The sequence below is a fragment of the Adiantum capillus-veneris genome, chromosome 15 (genome assembly GCF_014529385.1).
Source record: "Adiantum capillus-veneris isolate H3 chromosome 15, ASM1452938v2, whole genome shotgun sequence".
Classification (NCBI taxonomy): domain Eukaryota; kingdom Viridiplantae; phylum Streptophyta; class Polypodiopsida; order Polypodiales; family Pteridaceae; genus Adiantum; species Adiantum capillus-veneris.
The window spans coordinates 155,039,327-155,061,316 of NC_140945.1; the positions used below are offsets into that span (position 1 = coordinate 155,039,327).

The window sequence follows — 21,990 nt, forward strand, 5'->3', positions numbered from 1 at the left end:
TTCATGACGTGCAACAACCATCAAATGTGCTTGTTTTCACTGCCGATTTGCATCTAGATGCATTATTGGCTCTTGATGAGTGTTATGTGCAAGATTGGATCATTGAGTCAGGTGCCAATTTCCATGTTACTCCCCATAGGAAATGGTACTCCACATATATTGATATGCATGGTTCAGTCAAGCTTGGAGATTCCTATTAGCTTGATATATGCGGTATGGGAGATGTCAAGTTATGCATGACAAATGACACTGAATTTATGCTTTGTGGCGTCAAAAATGTTCCTAAATTAACTAAGAGTTTGGTGTCAATTGGTCAGCTTGATACTCTAGGCTATACTACTGTTTTTGGCAATGGTTCTTGGATGGTGCGTAAAGAAAATTTGGTTGTCATAAAAGGTCAAAAATCTGGCTCATTGTACTCTTTATATGTCTCTTCAATCAAAGAGAATTCTATCTATGTAGCCAAGTAGCCTTCTACTGAGTTGTGGCATAGCCGGCTAGGCCATATGAGCCATAAAGGAATGAAAATCCTTCAATGTTTGGGCTACTTACCAGTGTTAAACTATTCTGATTTCAATTTATGTGAGCACTGCATCTATGGCAAGCAAACTAGGAAAACTTCCTCGCCGTTACATGGAGAGTTGGGAAACCCTCTCATATTTGATTCATAGCGATTTATGTGGGTCTATGCCACACACATCTCCAGGGGGAGCACTATATTTCCTGAAATTCATGGATGACTCTACTCGAAAGGTGTGGGTCTACCTCTTGAAGAGGAAAGACGAAGTGTTTGCTACATTCTAGACATTCTTAGCCATGGTTGAGAACCAATCTGGTAGAAAGCTAAAAGCTTTTTGAACTGACAATGGTGGAGAGTATGTCTCCACAAAGTTCAAGAATTTTTGTAGCAAATGAGGGATTCAATGACAGTTTACTACACCGTACACACCTGCTCAGAACGGAATTGCTGAGTGTATGAATCGAACGATTCAAGAAAGAGTCACATCCATGTTATCTATGGTGAATTTACCTCTTGAGTTTTAGGAAGAGGTTGTTATGACAACTGTATGTACACATCATCCAATAGATTGCCTAGTACTCCGTTGAATTTCAAGATTCTGTAGGGGATGTGGACTGTCAAGAAGCCAAATTATGATAGAGTACATATGTTTGGGTGTGAAGCATTCTCACACATTCCCAAAGAACTTCGCACGAAGCCAGATCCCAAGTCACACAAGTGCGTCTTCATTGGTAATGGTGTAGATGGAGAGATGGGATATCATCTCTGGCAACTGGAATCTAGAAAGGTTATTCGCATCTCACAAGTGATATTCAATGAGTCTAAAATGCATAGACAGCTTGTTAAAAAGACCAAATATCGGAAAGTCGGATTTGAGGATGTAGCCTCCACAAGTTTGGAAAAACTAACTCAGTCTACTGGTGATATTCCTACCACTAGTAGTGCTCCAGAAAGAGCGGAATCACACAATCAGGCACTTAAAAGATCTACTTGTGTATCCTGTGCACCTGAGCGTTTTGAGCCAGGATTGGACTATTTGTTAGTCACTGTCTGTTTGAAATCGTGATGACACTGGTTTAACTAGTAGTGATCACTAGCAGCTTTGTTATTATATTAAGCAAAATCTTCAAAGATGCCATTCCTCAATCTACTTGCAACATTGTGGGAGGGCAAAACCACCTGAATCAATCTCGAATTCTAGTACATTGAAACTCAATCCTGTCGCGCTAACCATCCTGCCCCAGGAGCGTCAATGTCTCCATTTCAACACCTTTAGTATAAATAATATATGGTCACCCATCCTGTCTCGCCTAGTTCTGCCACATGCCTCACCGTGAGGGCTTTCTCTCGATGGCGACGTGCTGCCTTGTCTTCTACAACACCTGTGTTGCTTGCCTACGTGGCCCATGTGCACGCTTCTCCCCTGTTAATAAAACACAATTTCAGAATCATGTCCTACTTCCGGGTCGACTACAAGTTCGCTGGTGCCATCGCATATGCGTAGTTTCCCTATAATTCTTGAATAAAAATAAATCGTGGTCAGATACTCGGACTAGATACAATGGCTTGAGCAAAATCAAACCGCGACCCTTTGAAAAAAAGAAACCTTCTGGCCTTAGCCTTAGAGCCGGCGGGCAACGAGGCGTCGTCTCAACTGCACGCAGAGCCGCCCTGCGTGACCTCCCCCCTCCTGCACCCCGACACAACATCCTTCCTCCTACCCTTGCTCGCACACGGGGAGAGAGAAAGAGAGAGCTGCTCTCGCAGCCTGCACCCAAAGGGAGACATAGAGGCCGAGAGAGAGAGAGAGAGAGAGAGAGAGAGAGACCGAGTTGCCACGGACGTTGCTGATGGGGCTGCTCCCAGAATAGAAAAGAGAGAGCTCTGCTCCTTTCCAATCGAGAAAGAGAAACGAGAATCTTCAGAAACATCATCATTTTTTTTATTTTTTGGCTGCGGTGCAGACATAATTGCTCCTCTTTGAAAATGTCCGGTGGGCGATCATTAAATCTTGTGGACATGTTTTCACGAAGAATGACGATGATTGTCGCTCCAGAGTCCATCATCAAGCTGGTTTGAGCGTAGCGTCGAATCAGGGTGAGCTTAGTGCGTCAGTGCTCATGTGTAAACAAGCCGGCGTGTAGTGTGCGCAGAGAGAGAGATGACTTGCTCAGCCATGTCAAGCTCATCAAGCCTGAGCTCTCATGTTAACAGTGCCGCCCACATCTCCTCCTCTTATCATTGCCAGGAACGCTCACTAACCCAGCTGAGCAGCTTCATTTCCGTGACATCCCAGTGCTTCACGTGCACTTCCAGAAGGGCCTGCAGATGGACCGGAGCGTCTTGCCGTGCTTCCATGGAACTAGGACAAGCTTTGCCCTCCACTTCATTGGTATCAGAATCCCCCTCTCCCTCTACTTCTGGCATCACATGGGCTCAAAGTTCTTTGCAAGGTCCCAGGTCAGAAATGGAGGATTCAATCGTCATTCGTTCTGATGGGTTGCAAGGTTTTAGTTATGCTGCTGTACTTGATGGCCATGCAGGTCTTTCCTCTGTAAGCTTCTTGAGGTAATTTGATTTTCTATGCATTCATACAGTAGCTGGCAGTCATTTTGTATTGTCTTTATCTTGATACTTCTCTCTGCAGGGAAGAGTTATTCAAGGAATGTGTCTTAGCCACGGAGAATGGAGTGCTTCTGCAGACAAGCGATGTGTCCAGCATACAAAGTATTCTGACCAAGGCCTTTTTGGAAGCTGACAAGCACCTTCTGTCATGGTGTGTAGCTATATTTTTGTGCTATAAGAATGGAAACTTCCAGCAGCATTAGAGTTGATCCCATGGTTGTTTTGTTACTGGAAGAAACAGGCTAGAGGAGACTGGAGAGGGCCTCGAGTCCGGGTCGACAGCAACTGTAATACTTTTAGGAGCAGATTGTTTAATTATTGCTCATGTGGGAGACTCGAGAGTTGTGAGTAATTTTTTCTTCTTTACATCTGTGATATTTGGCATGCTTAGTTTGTTTGTTTGTCATTAGAAGTTTGTATGCAGTTAACTGAGTCAATGTCCAACCTTTTCTTCTAAAATTTAGTAAAATAAAACTGTCATTTATGTATCGGCCTGTGCACAGTGTACCAGTTGTGTGTAAGGTGATAATCTCATTTAGATCTCTTGAATGTGGGGTTGATGTTTTTTTTTGGATTAGATGGCATATCTTTAATTCTTCCGTTGATATCGAGTTAAATCTTGCTATGCTGGCTGCCAAAACGCAGATCTGAGATGCAAAAACGCAGCAGATCTTGCACGTGTTGCAAGACTGAACTCTCTCCGGTTGAAAGGCTGAACAATGGGAGCAGAGGCTCTTCCCCAAGGGTAAAGGGCACTGCCACACACACACACACACACACACACACACACACACACACACACACACACACATAGAGAAAGAGTGAGATGAGTTCTTGGGCGAGCGTGAGGTTGACACCAGAGAGACACTTAGTCACATTCAGATTGAGAAATCTGAATTCGCCTATGATGCTTCGGTCTAGACATGGATATCCAAAGCGGGTAGGATTAATAAGGATTCCTTTGCCGACTTCCGAGAGCATCCCAAGGGGACTTCCATTAGAGCCTTATGTGATTTTGCAGACATATTACATACGGATCCTGACGATGTCCTTGACATAGCTTTAGATTATTTTGAACATTTGTTACTGCTTATCAGCGTACATATGATGTTCTGCGTGCTAGAGAAGAGGTTTGGTCTCATGTACAACCCATGGTGAGGCTATGTGCCATACGTTACTACTAGCCCCTTTCTCTATGTAGGAGATGCATTCCTTATGTCTTTTGTGTATAAGATCTTCGCTTGCATGATCAGTATGCGCTTGAAATCTTTAATGCCCGATCTCATCCATGCTTTGCAGACAGGTTTTGTGCAGAACCGCTCTACTTGGATAACATCTTCACTTTCTATGAAGCAATCAAGTGGGCTCGTCAGACAGATCAACCGATAGCTTTCATTCTTCTGGATTTTGAGAAGGCTTATGATCGAGTAGATTGGGGTTTCTTGGAGGGCACTATTCAGAGGATGGGTTTTCCCTGCAGCGGATCAGCAGTGCATCTGCATTATACCATACTGCTTCAAGCGCTGTCATGATCAGGGGCCACATTGGACGCCGTTTTCCTTCATTGAGCTCGCCAAGGATGTTCCCTGGCTGCGTACTTCTTTTTGTTTTTTGCGGAGGTCATGTCTCTCTTCTTGCGCCACAGATGTCAGGTGCAGCGGAAGTGTGAAAGGACTTAGCTCGGATCTAGTACTCTGCACAAACACAAGGTTACTTAACTTCACTTGAAAAGAGAAATTGAACTGAACAAAACGAACGAGACAAACAGAGAGTATAGAGAGACGACACGGCATGTCGGGTCCCAATCACCTCAAGGGCCCCCTTGCTCTGTTGCCAGAGCAAGTACTTGCTTTTATTACTTGCATAATTGATGTTACAATGATCCTAATGATGAATGCTGACAGGTACTTGGTTGGATACTTGGTATTGAGTGGTATTGGAAACGCTTGGCACAACGTGTACTTTAGTGCTTGATACTGTGAGTACTAGGTACGGGTGCTGCTGGTACTACTACTTGCTTCTGGGAAACACTAACAATGGCTAAAGGCTGCAAACGCTGATGCTAGCTGTTGATATTTCTACTGATGTCGGTGCTGGGTAGTTGGTGTTGAATGGTGCTTGATGGTACTTGTGTCCAAATCGCTACCCTAGGCTGTCCAGGGAAATGCAGGACTGAGGTGCTGGTGCAAACGCACTCAGTCCTTGTGCAAACGCAGGAGTAGATAAAATCCCTTTCCCAAATGCTGGCACTGTTGGGTTCTGATGGCGATCGGTTGGGAAACTAAAACATTGGTACTGGGGTACTTGTCTGATGCCTGCAATGATACGCCAAGGCCTTCTCTTAAAAGGAAATAGCCTCAGGTCGGTCACGTCCAAATTCTTACAATGAGGGCTTATGATACCTTTTAAGTCACTTATTATTAATAAGTGTTTTCCTATTCCTAAGAGTCTGTTCACATGCTCACATGCTGATATGCTGACCTGAGGGTATTGTGCAAGAGAGGGTATCCAACTACGATTTGCCTGGGCATGCATGTCTTGCTAGAGGCTCACTAAGTGCCAGGCTAGATCCTAAGCTAGACTACGACTGACGCTAGTGAACCACAAAGGTGTCTACATAGTGCTGCATTTGTTGGCGTCACGCTGAAGTTGGCTAGAGGCCAAAGTGTCTGTACCAAGTCTGTCACCCCTAGGACGCCTTTGTGATGTGAAAACTCAACAGCTTGGACTTGGAGCCAGTCAAGAACTGTGTGCAAGGTCCACTCTGTGTGAACCTTGCCGTACAACGGAAAGGAGAAACTTGAAGATATTCCACCGTCGGCCAATATCAAAACTGGTCAGCCTACGGGGGATTAATGCAAAAGGAGAGACATGAACCAGCAGTGGCGTTCTCAAGTAGGACTGTCCCTCTCGGCCAGTTGGCTCGTAGCGAAAGCACTACCAAGAGAGCGTCTAGCTGCAGATGTGTGCCTAATCCCTTGTGCCGGAGGAGTGTGGGATGGGTCGGGTGATGAAGCTGAGTGTCACGTGCACATCTAACCCTATGTGTACGTGGACAAGCTACTTCATGACTAGGGTTCAGTTCAGTCTAGTTTAGTTAGCTTAGGAAGTGTTCTGGCACTTTTGTGAATCTGTTCGTAGACCGTGCATGCCCAGGCACTTAGAGTAGATGCATATCCTCTGGCTGCACAACATGATCATCAGCAGTACCATCAGATTCCAGCAAGAGCATTTTACAGTGTAGAAAACCTATTTTTCCTATTTTAGCCATTTTCACTTATTATTTTTAACTGACCTTTTTTGGGAAACTGGGTAGGGCAAATTGCTAAGCAAGTATATAAGAAACCCTAGCGCTAGCAATTTTGGGCAGAAGAGGCAGAAGGACCAGGCATCTGGCAAAGCACCTTCTCAGCAAGACCCCCCCGGTGGATGACCTAGCATTTTCAGCCGAGAACAGTCAGCGTTTTCTTCCATTACAGATCAGCCCTAGCGATTTGGATTTGTAGCAGCCTGGCGACAGCAGATAGATCAAGATCACTAGCGTTTTTGCAGCAATACCCCAAATCAGCCCTAGCATTTTTGGATCAGCACAGTCCCCTAGCGTTTTGCAGATTCTCCGCGACAAGACCATCAGAAGCATCAGCGTTTTCAGTTTTCAGTGTCAAGACTCTGCAGTAGAAGTCCCGAACCTCGCAGATCTCACCTTCCCGCGGCAGATCCTTGCCGCACGGTCAGATCCAACGTAGTTTGCAGTTTCAGCCCGGAAAATGCAGATTTCAGCATCTGCGTTTTCAGCGCGCGTCGTTGCATCATCGTCGTCACCGACATAGAGTCAAAATTCAGCAGATAAAGATTTGCAGATTTCAACCCTAGGCATTTTCAGATTTCTCAGCCTGTCTCGTCGTTGTCCTCATTCGTCGACATCATCGGCAAGTCCATAGCATTGTAGAGATTTGTGCAATCTATAGTAGATCGCTGTTGCCAAAGAGTGTGGGGCCTTCGGAGGAGGGTTTGACAACATTCTGGTGTCGTATTCTTCTCTCTCTATCTCTCAGTCTCAGCACCTTCATTCATAGTGTTCACCACTTTGTTTGTGTCCATTGCACTCTCTCACTAAAGGAATGGAAGGCTCTCCCTTTCGTAAGTAAAAGGAACCTTGAGCATAGTTCGGAGCACTCATCTTGAGCAAAGTTCAACATTCACTTCCGCTGCACCTTACATTGGTATCAGGGCTTTGACAGTGTTTTGTATCACTCAAGGAAAGAACCACAAGAACCACTTTTTTTTTTTTTTGCTTGTTGAGGTCGCATGTAACCCAAGTCCTCTTGGGCGTGTCAATTTCTAGTCGTGTTTTTGAAGAGTGACAGGAATCCCAAGAAAGAAGGGCTTGTCCAGCCTCCCCTTGTTTCTCTTTTCACTCATTGAGAGCGGACCATGCACTTAGCGGCCGGCCAATCGACGTGAGATGGGAAAAAGCAACCTTGGTGTGAGTGCAAGGCCGCCAAGGGGTGCATCCGTGGGAAAGAGAAGAGCTCGGGTAAGAGAAGATCCTTCTCTAACACAGATTGCAAGCTAAAGAAGAACCTCAAGAACCTCAAGACTTAAGAACCCAAGCACCCAAGAATCACAAGAACTGTCACAAAGTGTGACGTGGCTACCGACAGCAGAAACCCTAATTTTTGCCAAAAACCCTAATATTCCTACAAACCCTAATTTCTGCCATATATCTAATTTCTGGAAACCCTAATCCTAACTACTGGCTGAAACCCTAAAATGGTTGGAAACCCTAAAAGCAAGCGGGCATGCCACGTGGCTCCAGTGTACGGATATTTTCGGAAATTACGAAGGTGGAATTTTTTTTTGAGCGACGCAAATCCCAGCTTTTGGGCTACGCTTTACTTTATTTTGCTCTCTTTGAAAGAGAGAGAGAGACTGCTTTTGAACTGAAAGCTTTTGAGGCTCTGCTTTTGGGCATCCCTTGTAATCTTTATATACACGGTTTAGGGCTCACTCTGCAGAGCATCTGGATGCAAAGTCTGAGAGTGAAACCCTAACCGCTCTTTGTACTTTGACATTGATTTAATACATAAAGAAATACCGAAAGCGACGCCAGTCTTTGGGGCCAATATCTCTAGGCACGGAACTCCGCCGGGCCAGTGCAAATCTATTGTGATCTGTGGATTGTTTTGAAGTGGTTATTTGGTGCTGTCGCGATTGACTCTTGACTTGGAATGTCCAAGTCTGTTACAGTGGTATCAGAGCACGGCCGATTTCTCTTCTACGGGAAATTCGATCCTCAATTTTTTTTCCGCGGCACCTATGGCTTCACGCAAGGATCAATCGACTCTCTCTGCATTTGGAGATGCGGGCAGGGATCACAACGAAGATTCTGGCAGAGAGTATGGCCCACCTCGGCCTACTCAGGCGGAGCAAAGAGAGATGAAGCGTCGTCAATTGACCGGCAATGCAACAAAGATGATGCTCAGTTTTGCGAAGGATCTGAAATTGGCAAAATATATGAGCGAGACTTCTTTTCAGGAAGTGCATACGCAGTGGCAGAAAACCACTACACCACCCCTGAAACCCGCTCTCAAGAAACCTTCTGATCACAAATAGTATTCAGAGAAGGAATTACAAGAGGTGGTTGATGCACGGATTGCTCAGCTTTTTGACGCGCAAAAGAAAGCCAAAAAGCATGGCAAAAAAGTAGAAGAAAGGCACTGACTTCCCGGGATATTTGGGTTGTTAGTCGACATTCGACAAGGCAAAGAAACAGAAGAAGCGTGTTCGATTTGAAGGAGTACCCAATTCTTCTTCTTCTTCTTCTTCTGACAATTCTTCTAGCTCTTCAGATTCGAGCGAAGAAGATAGAAAAGGTAAAAAGCGACGCAAGAAACAAAGCTTCGGAAAGCGCAAGAAAAAGGCAAAGAAGGCTAAATCTCGCCCAAAGATTGACAGTCCTACTGAGGACTCGTCTACAGACAGCTCAGATTCCAATGACAAACTTTTATTCGAACAAGAAGAATTTTTACAAAGCCAACCAGTATGACTTTCTCGAAGATAAAAGCAAGAAAGTCCGAGAGTTTAAGGAAGGTGGCCACTCGATCAAGTTTGATATTTTTTCAGGATACTCAGATGCTTCGAAGGCTTTGTCTTTTATACAACAGTTTGACATCGCTTTCACGGGAGGACGCTATTCAGAGCACTCCAAGATTCGGAGAGTTGCCTCTTACTCTAAGGGGAATGCTCGTACTTGGTGGTTCACTCTTCTTTTAAACAAGACTGCGCTAGTGAAATGGCTGAAATTTAAGAAGCTTTTTATTTCTTCTTGGTTGACGTAAGAATATGAACGAGATATACGAGTTGCTTGGAACCATCTTCGGATGACTAAGAAAGATACAATCAATGCTTACTGTGAAAGATTCTGGAGCTCTTTTCTACCCGCCTCTTCATTCAAGAAGATCTCGTTCAAAGAACAGATTGAGCGGTTTACCTTGGGTCTACCTACAGAGAGCCGAGATCACTGCTCGGAACAAAAGTCGGCTTCTATTCAGGAGTTGATGAGTCATGCGCAGCGGGGCTTTGCCATTCACTCTGGCAGTTTGACCTACCCCACAGATGAGGCCATGACACAACGAGCCGAACAGACTTATGGAAATGAAAGTAGAAAGAAAAAGAGCAACCCAAAGAAAAAGGATGTACGACCAAAGCTTACTCCTGAGGAGAGAGCTCGCTTCATTAGAGAGGGGAAGTGCTTTGGATGCGGGGAACATGGACATATCTCCGCGAAGTGCCCTAAAAAGGCACAGAAAGAACAGAACGATAAAGACGACGGAAGTACAAACTTTGCCGCTTTTGGGGCAAAGTGAAGGATCAGGAAGCTCTTTTGAAGGAGCCAAGGCCAACTTCTTTTCACTTGGAATTGGCGGCTCGATTTGGAATTACGCATGACAGACTGACGCTACAGGCGGAGGTAGTTCGATTGGCACCCGGATGGGATGTTGCCATTACACCGAGCATTGGCAAACTTCGTTTGCAATGACAAGGATGTTCAGGGCACGCGAGCGACGTTCTACTCAGGATCCCTTGGTACCACAAGAACTGCGCCGTGGTTGGCTACCGGGCCCAGAAAGCGACTTTGATAAATGAAGGGCTCAGAGAATTGTACTTGATGAACTTCAGGTTCTTTACTCATTCTTTTGGGAGAGAACTGAACGATGGATAAAGGTTGAATATGTTTTGACCTGAACAACAGAACGCCAAGATTTTTCTCCACACTCATGTCGATTGCTTTTTAGAGGGCCTGAAGATCTGACCATTGACCTGATAACTGGAAGCACGTCATCCAACCGACCACCTTACTGTGTGAGCCGAGTATAGAATGAAAAGATTATGAACCCAGTGAAAGACCTCTTGGAAAAGGGTCTTTTCCAGCATAGTACTTCATCGTATTGCTCTCCACTGTTGTTGGATTTGAAGAAAGACGGATCTTGGAGAATGTGCATTGATTATAGAGCTCTCAACAAAATCACCATCAAGAACAAATTTTCGATTCCTAGGATCGATGATATACTAGACAGGTTACAGGGATCCTCGTGCTTTAGCAGGATTGATCTGAAGAGTGGATATCATCAGATCCGAATTGCGACGGGAGACGTCTACAAGACGGCCTTTTGGACTACTTTTTGGATTATTTGAGTTTTTGATGATGCCTTTTGGCTTAACCAATGCTCCTGCGACATTTAATTGGATGATGGATTGATTTTTCGAGAGTACAAGCTATTTGTTGGCACTTTCTTTGCTGATATCATTGTTTCTCCAAGAATGAGACAAAACACAGAGATCATTTGCTTCAGAGACTTTTTGGGACACTTTGTCTCAGCAGCAGGAGTGCAAGTGGATTCGGCCAAGATAGAGACTATACGTGATTGGCGCGATCTGAAGAATGTGTTCGTACTACAGGCGGTTCATACGAAAGTTTGTAGAGGTTGCTTCCCCTTTGCATATCTTGATACTGAAAGGAGTTCTTTCTCGTGGGATCCACAGAGGTGACTGCCTTTCAGACATTGAACAAGAAATTGACTACAAGACTAGATTTGACTTTGCCGGACTTGTAGAAGTCATTTGAAGTATATTGTGATGCTTGTGGTCGTAGTCTGGGTGCGGTCTTACTGCAAGAAGGCCTTGTCATTGCTTATGAGAGCCGATTGTTCTCTAGGCCGGAGATGACATCACAGATTTATGAGAAAGAGCTTTTGGCGGTTATCCATGCTCTTACTCAATGGCGGCACTACCTATTCGGAGCGGATTTGACTGTCTTTACAGACCATCAGAGTTTGCGCTACTTCTTGTCATAGAAGCAGCTTTCGGAAAAGCAGATTCGGTGGGCAAACATCTTGTCACAGTTTCACTTCCAGATTGTCCACGTGCAGGGACAGAAGAATGTGGTGGCAGATGCTTTGTCTCGGAAGCTGTTGGTTCTGGCTATTTCCGCAATACATCATAGGAGCTTCGAGGATATGGTCGACCAATATGCCACAGATACATATTTTGCAGATATTTTCACACGGATACGGGATGGGGAGACAATAGCAGGATACTCCATTCGAGAAGGCTACTTGATGAGAAAAACCATGTTGTGCGTTACACAGCCGTTGAGGGAAAAGGTTATGACTGAATGCCACTGTCCACCTTTTACGGGTCATCACGGCATTGCTACCACCATGAAGGGGGTAGAGAGATACTTCTTTTGGCCGAGACTCAAAAAGGATGTGGAAGAGTTTGTGCGCAGTTGCTCAATATGCCAGAAGGTCAAGTTTGACAGGCATAAGGCACAGGGATTGTTACAGCCTTTACCCATACCCACCCGCCCCTGGGAAAGTACTGAAATGGATTTCATTTTTGATCTCCCGAGAACACAGAATGATCACGATGATTTTCCGATTACATGGCACGTCTGAGACGATTGTCTCCGACAGAGACCCCAGATTTATGAGTTTGTTTTGGAAGGCAATTTGGGAGAACATTGGCACGCAGTTGCAGTTCTCGTCATCGTTCCAATTGCAGACTGACGGGCAATTTGAGATTGCCAATTCAGTGGTTTTAGATTTATTGAAGTCTTGTATCTCGGATCAGAAGACTCAATGGGAAAAGTACTTACCTTTGGTGGAATTTGCCTACAATAACACAATACACTCTTCGACAGGGAAGACGCCATTTGATATTGTTGAAAGTGCTGCGAAGGTTCCATCCTTCCTGAGCACAAAAAGATTAGATTTTTGAAGCGGATGAATATGCGCGAGACTTGGATATGGCTTTTGCCAAGGTTCGCGAGACTTTGCAGAAGTCTCAAGAACGACAGAAAAAGGCAGCGGATTGTCATCGTCGCGACTTGAAATTGAAGGAGGATGATTGGGTGCTCTTACGTTTTGAGAAGGCACACCTAAGAAAGAAAAAGGGAAAGGAGAGGCTTTTTCTAAAGCTTAGTATGGATACTACGGACTTTTCCAGATCACTGAAAAGATTAATGATGTCTCCTTTCGATTGAAACTGCCATATACTTGGAGGACTCACAATGCATTGCATGTGAGTCTCTTGAAACCTGTTAAGGGTGATGTGCCTGATGATGGGGAGCTTGATGAGCAACAACCCGAAGTGGAAGAAAAGGAGGAGATCCTTGTTCTTGAGCAGATTTTGGCACATACGGATACGAAGAATAAAGGTAAAGTCCGAAGGCGGTTCTTGGTTAAGTTCAAGAACTATCTTGCATTTGATGCGAAGTGGATGGAAGAGGAGGACCTAGCATATATTCCTCAGATTGTGAAACTTTACCTCGTTTAGCATAGTCTACTCCAAACAGAACCCATAAATTCAGGTTGGCCGGAGATATGGTGCAATGGGATGCACAAGAGGGGAGTTACTCCTCTCCTTTGTCAACAGATGCCTTGATTTTGATACTAAAGTCACTGATGTCTCTTTGAGCTTCAGGGATACTGAGAGCTGACAGTATTCTGCTGGATGACTTTATGAAATGGAATTCCTGATAATGATATTGATTTGTTCTTGACTTCTTTTGAGTGCAGGAACTGATAGACGAAATGACTGCAGCATTTTGGTCTGATTGATCTCGAATAGACATGGTTGCAATAGGGGTTAGTTAATCGGACATCGATGAGGTCCCAATTGGACCTAGATGTGATTGCTAGCTACATTGCCGATAAACCATGGTCTAAGATCCGAATGAATGTTGAATGTCATGTGATGTCTAGTGATGTCCTGAGATATCGTGTGATGTGACTGTCGATTTGGTACATGTGCTAGACGTGTGTTCCTAGTACGTAGGTACTAACAGTCAATGTCTACTAAGACGTTATTGGCTTTTGTCGGTTTTGCAGGCGTAATTGCGGTCGATTACAATGCTTTCAAGAGGGGGGTATGTCACAAAGTGATGACGTGGCTACCTACAACAGAAACCCTAAAATTCCTACAAACCCTAATTTTTGCCAGAAACCCTAATTTATGGAAACCCTAATCCTAATTGCTTGCTGAAACCCTAAAATGGGTGGAAACCCTATAAGCAGGCAGCCATGCCACGCGGCTGCAATGTACGGATATTTTCGTAAATCACAGGTGAATTTTTTTTTAAATTTAATTTAATTTTTTTTTGAGCGACACAAATCCCAGCTTTTGGGCTACGCTTTGCTTTATTTTGCTCTCTTTGAGAGAGAGAGAGAGAGAGAGAGAGAGAGAGAGAGAGAGAGAGAGAGAGAGAGAGAGAGAGAGAGAGAGAGATTGCTTTTGAATTGAAAGCTTTTGGGGCTCTGCTTTCGGGCATCCCTTGTAATCTTTATTTACACGGTTTAGGGCTCACTCTGCAGAGCATCTGGACGCAGAGTCTGAGAGTGAAACCCTAACCGCTCTTTGTACTTTGACATTGATTTTTAATACATAAAGAAATATCGAAAGGGGCGCCAGTCTTTGGGGCCAATATCTATAGGCACGGAACTCCTCCGGGCCAGTGCAAATCTATTGTGATCTGTGGATTGTTTTGAAGTGGTTATTTGGTGCTGTCGCGATTGATTCTTGACTTGGAGTGTCCAAGTCTGTTACAAGAACCCAAGTTCCTCGTGAACTTACGAACCCAAGACTTCAGTGTACGGTCATTACCCGAAGCGGAATGGATACTTCGCATGGAGGTGATGAGCATGGCAATGGCGAAGAAGAATTTTCCCATCTGCAGGTTTTACTAACCCTCCCCCTTCCCCATCTACGCCAAGGATTGTACCAAATCCTATGGAGGCTTTGGTCAAGTCGATGATGGACATGATGCTACAACAAGAAGCGCGACGCCAAGAAAGACAAAGGACTCCATGGAATAGGACCGCCAAGAAAGACAGGCATCCTTGGATCGCGAGCGTGAGCAAGCATGCTTGGCGGCCGAGGAACGAAAAGAAAGAAAAGCAGAAAGAAAGGCAGCTATTGAGCGTGAGCAAGCGCGCTTTGTGGCTGAATACAGATGAGCGGCCTTGGAGGCAGAGCGTGAGGTACTGAGAGACCTACGCATGCTAGAGTTGGTCCGACAGGTTCTCACCTCGAAACCCGAGCCGGCCAAAGATGTTGGTGGTGCATCACGTGGCGCAAGCCGAGTTTCGGACTCCAACAACCTCATCACAGAGAAGATTACGTTCAATAAGTATGATGGTAATATGGATGCTACGATTGTTCATTCTTGGTTGCATCAATTTAATGCTTATTTTGCGACAACTAAGAAAGGAAATAGCAAGGTTTTGATGGTAGCTATGTACCTTGCCGGTGATGCCATTAATTGGTACCATGCATGGCAAGAGGCACAATTGACCACGCATCTAGAGGAAGCTGAGGAAGGCACGCCCCTTTCCTTTTTCTCGAATCGTGTTTTGTAGCTCGGAACCCAATTATGCAAATCGGGGATGAGCGCAAGCAGGCTTTCATTTTCGGGTTGGACGACACTATATGAGGTTTGATGTCGAAGTCCTCGACCCAATCGATCTCAACAAGGCGGTAGCGATTGCTCTCGCACAAGAGATCAAGCACAACAAGGGAAAACAAGACTTCTCCAAGTACCACTCAGTCTTCTCAGAACCCTCGGAACGGTAAGAATAGTAACTCTTCTATCCAATCTTCCTCTAGTCTCTCAGAAAAGAACACTCAAAATGAACCTAAGGGTAAAGCTAACACAATTGCTAAACCTAAGCTCACTCCATATGAAAAGGCATTTTAGGAGGATACATCACGTCGGAAGAGCAAAGCATTTATGTCACGTGACACATCCAACCCTATGTGGCCGTGGACAAGCTACTTCATAACAAGGGTTCCGTCAATCCAGTCAGTCTAGATTAGCAAGTGTTCTGGCACTTTTTGTGAGTCTGTTCGCAGACCGTGCATGCCAAGGCACTTAGTGTAGATGCATATCCTCTGTTTGCAGACAGCATGATCATAAGCATTCCCATCAAAATCCATCAGAATCCTTCAAGGGAATTTTCTAGTGCATTTAACCTATTTTCCCTATTTTTGACATTTTTACTTATTAATTTAAGTGACTTTTGTTGGGAACTGAGTAGGGAAAATTGGGTAAGATAATATATAAGCAAACCTAGGCTAGAACTAATTGGCAGAAGAGCAAGGAGAACACAGGCCAAAGGCAGCAGGTTCCCCCTCTCTTTCTCAAGCAAGATCTCCCCCCTTGTGGCGTTTTTCCTCCAAGCAAGCGACCTCCCATGTCCTGGCGTTTTTCATCCATAGCCTCATTGCCACAGACTCCCCCTTTGCTGGCGTTTTCCAGCAAGCCATTATCGCCCACTTCCCTGGCATTTTCAGCAGTGCATAGCCTCAGCAAATCAGCGACAGCCTCAGAAATTCAGCAATTGAAGACCAGCCAAAACAGCGTTTTCGGAGGACTTCAAAGGGTTGCAAATCAGTGTTCTTAGGGGCAGTCGAAGGCACGAACAATCTGCAGCAAAACAGCGTTTTTCCTTGCGTTTTTGGCAGCAGCAGATTTCAGCCATTGGCGTTTTTGGACAGCAAAGCAAGTGCATCAGTTTCAGCCATAGAGTCAGTCTCCTCATCCCCGTCGTCGACATCAATATAGCCTAGACTTGCATCAGTTCTCATTCATCCACTTGTACCAGTTTGTGCAATCAATAGTAAACCACTCTCGCCAACGAGAGTGGGGCCTTCGGAGGAGGGTTTTACGTCTCTGGTGTCGTATTCTCTTCTCTCTCTATCTCTCAGTCTCATACACTTTCTCGCACAATGTCCATTCACTTTGTGTGTCCATTACACTCTCATTAAGAACGGAAGGCTCTCCCTTCCATAAGAAAAAGGAACCTTGAGAACAGTTCAGAGCACTCATCTTGAGCAAAGATCAAACATTCATTCCGCTGCACCTTACAATTTATTCTAAGGAAGGTTGTTGTTATCATTGTCACATCAAGGGTCACATAAAAAGAACATGTCCTAAGCTTGACTTGAATGAATCTAAAGAACTCACATAACCCACTTCCTCTGCCAATGGAATAAATGAGAACACGAGTGTGACCCAAGTTTCTCATGATCCTCCCATTGATGAGTCTCTCATTAAATGTTATAGTCATGTGAAGGGTCAACGTTGTCATATTGTTTGACCCAAGCAATATGCATGATGTGATTAGTGACTCTCTTGTCGAAAGAGCCCGCTTGGAGGTTAGCACGATATTTCCTTTCGAGGTGTCGGGCTTCGCTCCCGGTATGGACTCTCTCATTACGCAAGAGTGCCTTGATGTTTTGTCCACTGTTCAACAAGCGTCCTTCTGCAAAAAATTTGTAGTCTCTCCTCTCTCAAGATGTGATATGCTTTTAGGCATTCGATGGTTTCGTGAGCATAACCGTCTCATTGATTGGGCAGCTAATACGTTCACTTTCAATGCTAAAAGTGAGCAAGTTGTTCATTCTTCATCTCTCATTTCTAATGTGCAGGCGCATGATAATGATAAGCATGATCTAGATGTGATTATTCACGAGCATGATGACTTGCATGATGAAGATGTGTAAACCTTAACCCCACAATGATGATGATTTGCATGATAAAGATGTGATTGTTCAAGGATGATGGTTTAGTTGATACTTTGTCTAGTGAAGCTAACCTCATTGCAGATTCGATCAATCACGAAGAACCGATCTTGGCTCTCGAGTCGAGGTTTAAAGAACCCCCACAGGAAGTATTATGTGTTCGAATGATTAGTCAGCACGCATTGTTCGAGTGTTTCATTCGTGATGCTTTCCTGTATTTTAGTCATCGTCCTTATGAGATCCCTTTTCACAGGCATGACATATTGCACGATGAACATGATTTACTCATGAAAGAGCACGGATGTATGCGGATTACTCATGAAAAGATGAAATGTTTGCACCCAAGGAATTCACATTCCATGTCTCTTCCTTGGCATGACACAGTATCCAAAAGAGCACAAGAAAGATTGAGCATCAAGCATCGGCATTTCCATTGTGATTTGCCACAGTTGATTGATTTAGATCAGAAAGATAAGATTCGATCCCATTGTTGCGTATGTTTGATGAACGGTTTGGCACTTTGTCACTTTGTTCATTTGCATTGCATGCACAGTTTTTTCGAAAGAATAGAATTTTTCCAATCACTTTATATGGAATGGGTATGTTCATGTTTTTGTGTTGAAAGTGGTTTTAGGAATTTTCATCCTCGGAGATTCTTGAAGAAGGTAGACGCATGACTATAGACGAAGTTGAAGAATTGAAGGAGCCACAAATGACTTTGTGTCGCTTTCGGCCCGGCCCAAAGAAGCAAGCGTTGCAGACCTTTATGAATTTCAAGTATCGCGTGACCCACGCATCAGAGTGGGCCGGCGAAGAGACCTTTCCAGGATTCTGGACGCTGTTGGCGATCTCCCTCGACGCCATACAGTTCGGTACGAGTACCTCACTTTGAAAAGGAGGGGATGTCACGTGCACATCTAACCCTATGTATACGTGGACAAGCTACTTCATGACTAGGGTTCAGTTCAGTCCAGTTCAGTCAGCTTAGGAAGCGTTCTGACACTTTTGTGAGTCTGTTTGTAGACCGTGCATGCCCACGCACTTAGAGTAAATGCATATCCTCTGGTTGCACACAACATGATCATCAACATTACTATCAGATTCCATTAGGAGCATTTTACAGTACAGAAGACCTAGTTTTCTTATTTTCGCCATTTTTCACTTATTATTTTTAAGCGACTTTTGTTGGGAAATTGGGTAAGGCAAATTGCTAAGCAAGCAAGGTTGCATCCGTACGTACGTACTGATCCGTACAGTACGATACAGTCGTACGGTACAGTTCTGTACGTACGGATAAGTAGTGTACGTTTTTTTTTTTTTCACAAATTTAATTTTTTTTATAAATTTTATAGGGGCATCTTGCCATTGGGCAATGGACTAAAGTTTATTGTATCATATAGTGTATTTCCATTTTTCTGTCTTTTTGATGGTAGAGTTAAGTACGGATAACATTTGAAGCAGATAAATCTTTTTGCGGATAACATTTGAAGCAAAAAGACGGATAACATTTTTCTGTTTTTTTCTAAGAGTTAAGTACGGATAACATTTGAAGCAGTATCTAATGGACATTGAAGCAGTATCTAATGGATGTTTGAAGTAGTATCTATGTCTAGACTCTATGTAGTTCCTAGTATGTATAGACTGAAAAAGGCTAAAGTCACTATTCTTTTTGTTGTTACAAATGTTACGTACTGGTCACGTACCTTAAAGGCCGATCCGTACAGAAGTACGTACCTTACGTACTGATTACGTACCGTACACTCCGTACCTTTCCACCTTGTAAGCAAGTATATAAGAAACCCTAGCACTAGCAATTTTGGGCAGAAGAGGCAGAAGGACCAGACATCCGGCAAAGCACCTTCTCAACAAGACCCCCCTGGCAGATGACCTAGCGCTTTCAGCCAAGAACAGCCAACGTTTTGCATTTGTAGCAACCTGGCGATAGTAGAGAGATCAAGATTACTAGCGTTTTTGCTGCAGTACCCCAAATCAGCCCTAGCGTTTTTGAATCAGCACAGTCCCCTAGCGTTTTGCAGGTTCTCCGTGACAAGACCATTAGAAGCATCAATGTTTTCAGTTTTCAGCGTCAAGACTCCGCAGTAGAAGTCTCGAACCTCGGAGATCTCACCTTCCCTGTAAGGTGCAGCGGAATGAATGTTTGAACTTTGCTCAAGATGAGTGATCCGAACTGTGCTCAAGGTTCCTTTTACTTACGGAAGGGAGAGCCTTCCGTTCCTTTAGTGAGAGAGTGCAATGGACACAAACAGAGTGAATGGACACTGTGAATGGAAGTGCATGAGATTGAGAGACAGAGAAGAGAATACGACACCAGAGACGTTGTAAACCCTCCTCCGAAGGCCCCACTCTCTATGAGAGAGCCGTCTACTATTGATTGCACAAATCTCTACAATGCTTGGACTTGCTAACGATGTCGACGACATTGAGGATGACGACTACGAGACGACTGAAAACTGAAAACGCTAAGGGCTGAAATCTGCAAATCTTGTATCTGCTGAATTCTGACTCTATGTCGGTGACGATGGCGATGACGACGATGCGACGACGACGCGCTGAAAACGCAGATGCTGAAATCTGCGTTTTCCGGGCTGAAACTCTAAACTTCGTTGGATCTGACCGTGCGACAAGGATCTGCTGCGGGAAGGTGAGATCTGCAAGGTTCGGGACTTGATCTGCGGTGTCTAAGGGCTGAAAACTGAAAACGCTGGTCCTATGGCTGATTCTGTCGCGATGATGTGAAAAACGCTGAGGTTGTTTTGCAAACCAAAAACGCTAGGGCTGTTTCCTGTCCTGTTGCAAAATCGCTAGGGAATCTGCAGAGCCTGAGGTCGCCAAGCTGATGCAGAAGCAGCTAGGCTGATCCGAGTCCTTGTCCAAAAACGCTAGCCAGTCCGCTGTGGAGCAAAAACGCTAGGCTATTTGGTGGTGTCCTGCTAAGAAGTTGCCTGTTGAGCAAGGTGCTCCTGCTGCCTCTTCTGCCAGAAAGTGCTAACGCTAGGTTTTTATTTATACAAACTTAGCAAAATTGCCCTACCTACTTTCCAACAAAAGTCACTTAAAAATAATAAGTGAAAAATGTCAAAAATAGGGAAAATAGGTCTATGCATAGTAAAAATGCTACTGATGGGATCTGACTGGAATCTGATGGTCATGCTGTGTGCAACGAGAGGATATGCATCTAATCTAAGTGTCTGGACATGCACGGTCTGCGAACAGACTCACAAAAGTGCCAGATCACTTCCTATTCTAGACTGACTTGATTGAACTGAACCTTGATCATGCTGTAGCTTGTCCACGGACACATAGGGTTGGATGTGTCACGTGACATTACGTGACATTCCTGCAGTAGATCCTCGCCGCACGGTCAGATCCAGCGTAGTTTGCAGTTTCAGCCTGGAAAGCGCAGGTTTCAGCATCTGCGTTTTCAGCGCGTCGTCGTCGCATCGTCGTCACCGACATAGAGCTTCTATTAGTTAATGAAAACTGCCCATAGGGCTACAACCACCTCTGCAAGAGAGGGCTACAACAAACATGATGGGGAGACTCCCAATGAAAGAACAACATATATACAATGAGGCTAAATCAAGAGATGGGAGGAGGGAAGAGCCACACAGGTGGACGGTAGTGCCATTTGAGCACACCTTGGACAATGGTGTAGAAAGGCCCATGGCGCCAGAGTCGAAGGAAAGCCTCGCGGTGCTCCTGCATGCGGTCGGAGCTGTCCTGTAGTCCCGCAAGCTGTCCTCTGAGAGTATGGATCAGCTCTAGCCAAAAGTCACGAACAGTCTCTGCTGGTGGCACAGAGCGAGCCTCAAAAATGCGGAAACAGCGGACCCGCTAGATGAACCAAAGTGTCAGGCCACTGATGAGCTCCCAACACTCCTCTCTCTCACTGCACCACTCCTGTGGAGTAAGCTTTGTAGCGGGCTGGAGTGTAGGTTGCCCCCCCTGTATCACTATCATCCTGCAGGTGGAAGATAGCTCAAACTGAAGTGCCGGGCCTGTGAGAGTGGACCACGCCGCTGCCTCCCAAGTGTACTGTCTAGCCGTGGAGAGAGTAGGCATCAACCGAAGAACTCGTAGCCACACCTGCTAGGCCGAGGGACAGTTCCAAAGACAATGACGCTGACTCTCCACCAATTGGTCACAAGCTGCACATGCGGCCGAGAGACCACTATGCACAAGCCAGCTCCCTACTGCTGTAGCTCTGTGTGCAACCAGCCACTGAAACAAAGTGCGCGCCTTGGCTGTCTGGAGTCCCACAGTCTCTGCCAAAATGCTGCCAAGAACTCGACTGTGAGGCCCTCCTCCTGCCAATGACGTGCTTCAGCGGGGTAGGCCTCTCTGTGTGCTGCAAGTATATGACGTCCAAGCCGAACAGTGTATTGAAAGAAGGGGACTCCTGGGTGGTTTGCAAAAGAGAAGGGGTCCCTCCATAGCCACTCACCAGGATCCCACTGTAGTGCCAATGGATAACACTCCCAAGCCCAAAGCCTCCAGTGTCCAGTCTCAAGAGCTGCTGGGTTAGGGTCTATGACGCAAGTCCTCCCACAGATGCCCACAACTCGGATCCTCTGGAAGCAGCACTCTGCCACCTGCGGGGCCTCTACTGCAACTCGCTGTAATCGTCCCCCACCCTGAAGCTCGAAGAACAGGGCTGGGACAGTCTTTGAGCAGGCCCTGATTGAAATGAGAACCTCCAGATGTGTGAAGGCTCCCATCCACTGGGGTGCTATTGGCTC

General features: G+C 45.1%; 1 protein-coding gene across 2 annotated transcripts in view; it reads left to right on the top strand.

Moving 5' to 3' along the window:
* Window positions 1-2,121: 2,121 nt before the first annotated feature.
* Window positions 2,122-21,990, top strand: part of TAP38 (thylakoid-associated phosphatase 38) — a 63,708-nt gene continuing 43,839 nt past the window's right edge. The window contains exons 1-3 of one of the 2 annotated variants that reach the window (XM_086483257.1): window positions 2,122-3,088; window positions 3,168-3,296; window positions 3,387-3,489. In XM_086483257.1, the coding sequence (XP_086339383.1) occupies window positions 2,682-3,088; window positions 3,168-3,296; window positions 3,387-3,489 (639 nt within the window). In that variant the 5' untranslated portion in view covers window positions 2,122-2,681. The remainder of the gene's footprint in view (window positions 3,089-3,167; window positions 3,297-3,386; window positions 3,490-21,990) is intronic. The other variant, XM_086483258.1, reaches the window with a different exon arrangement.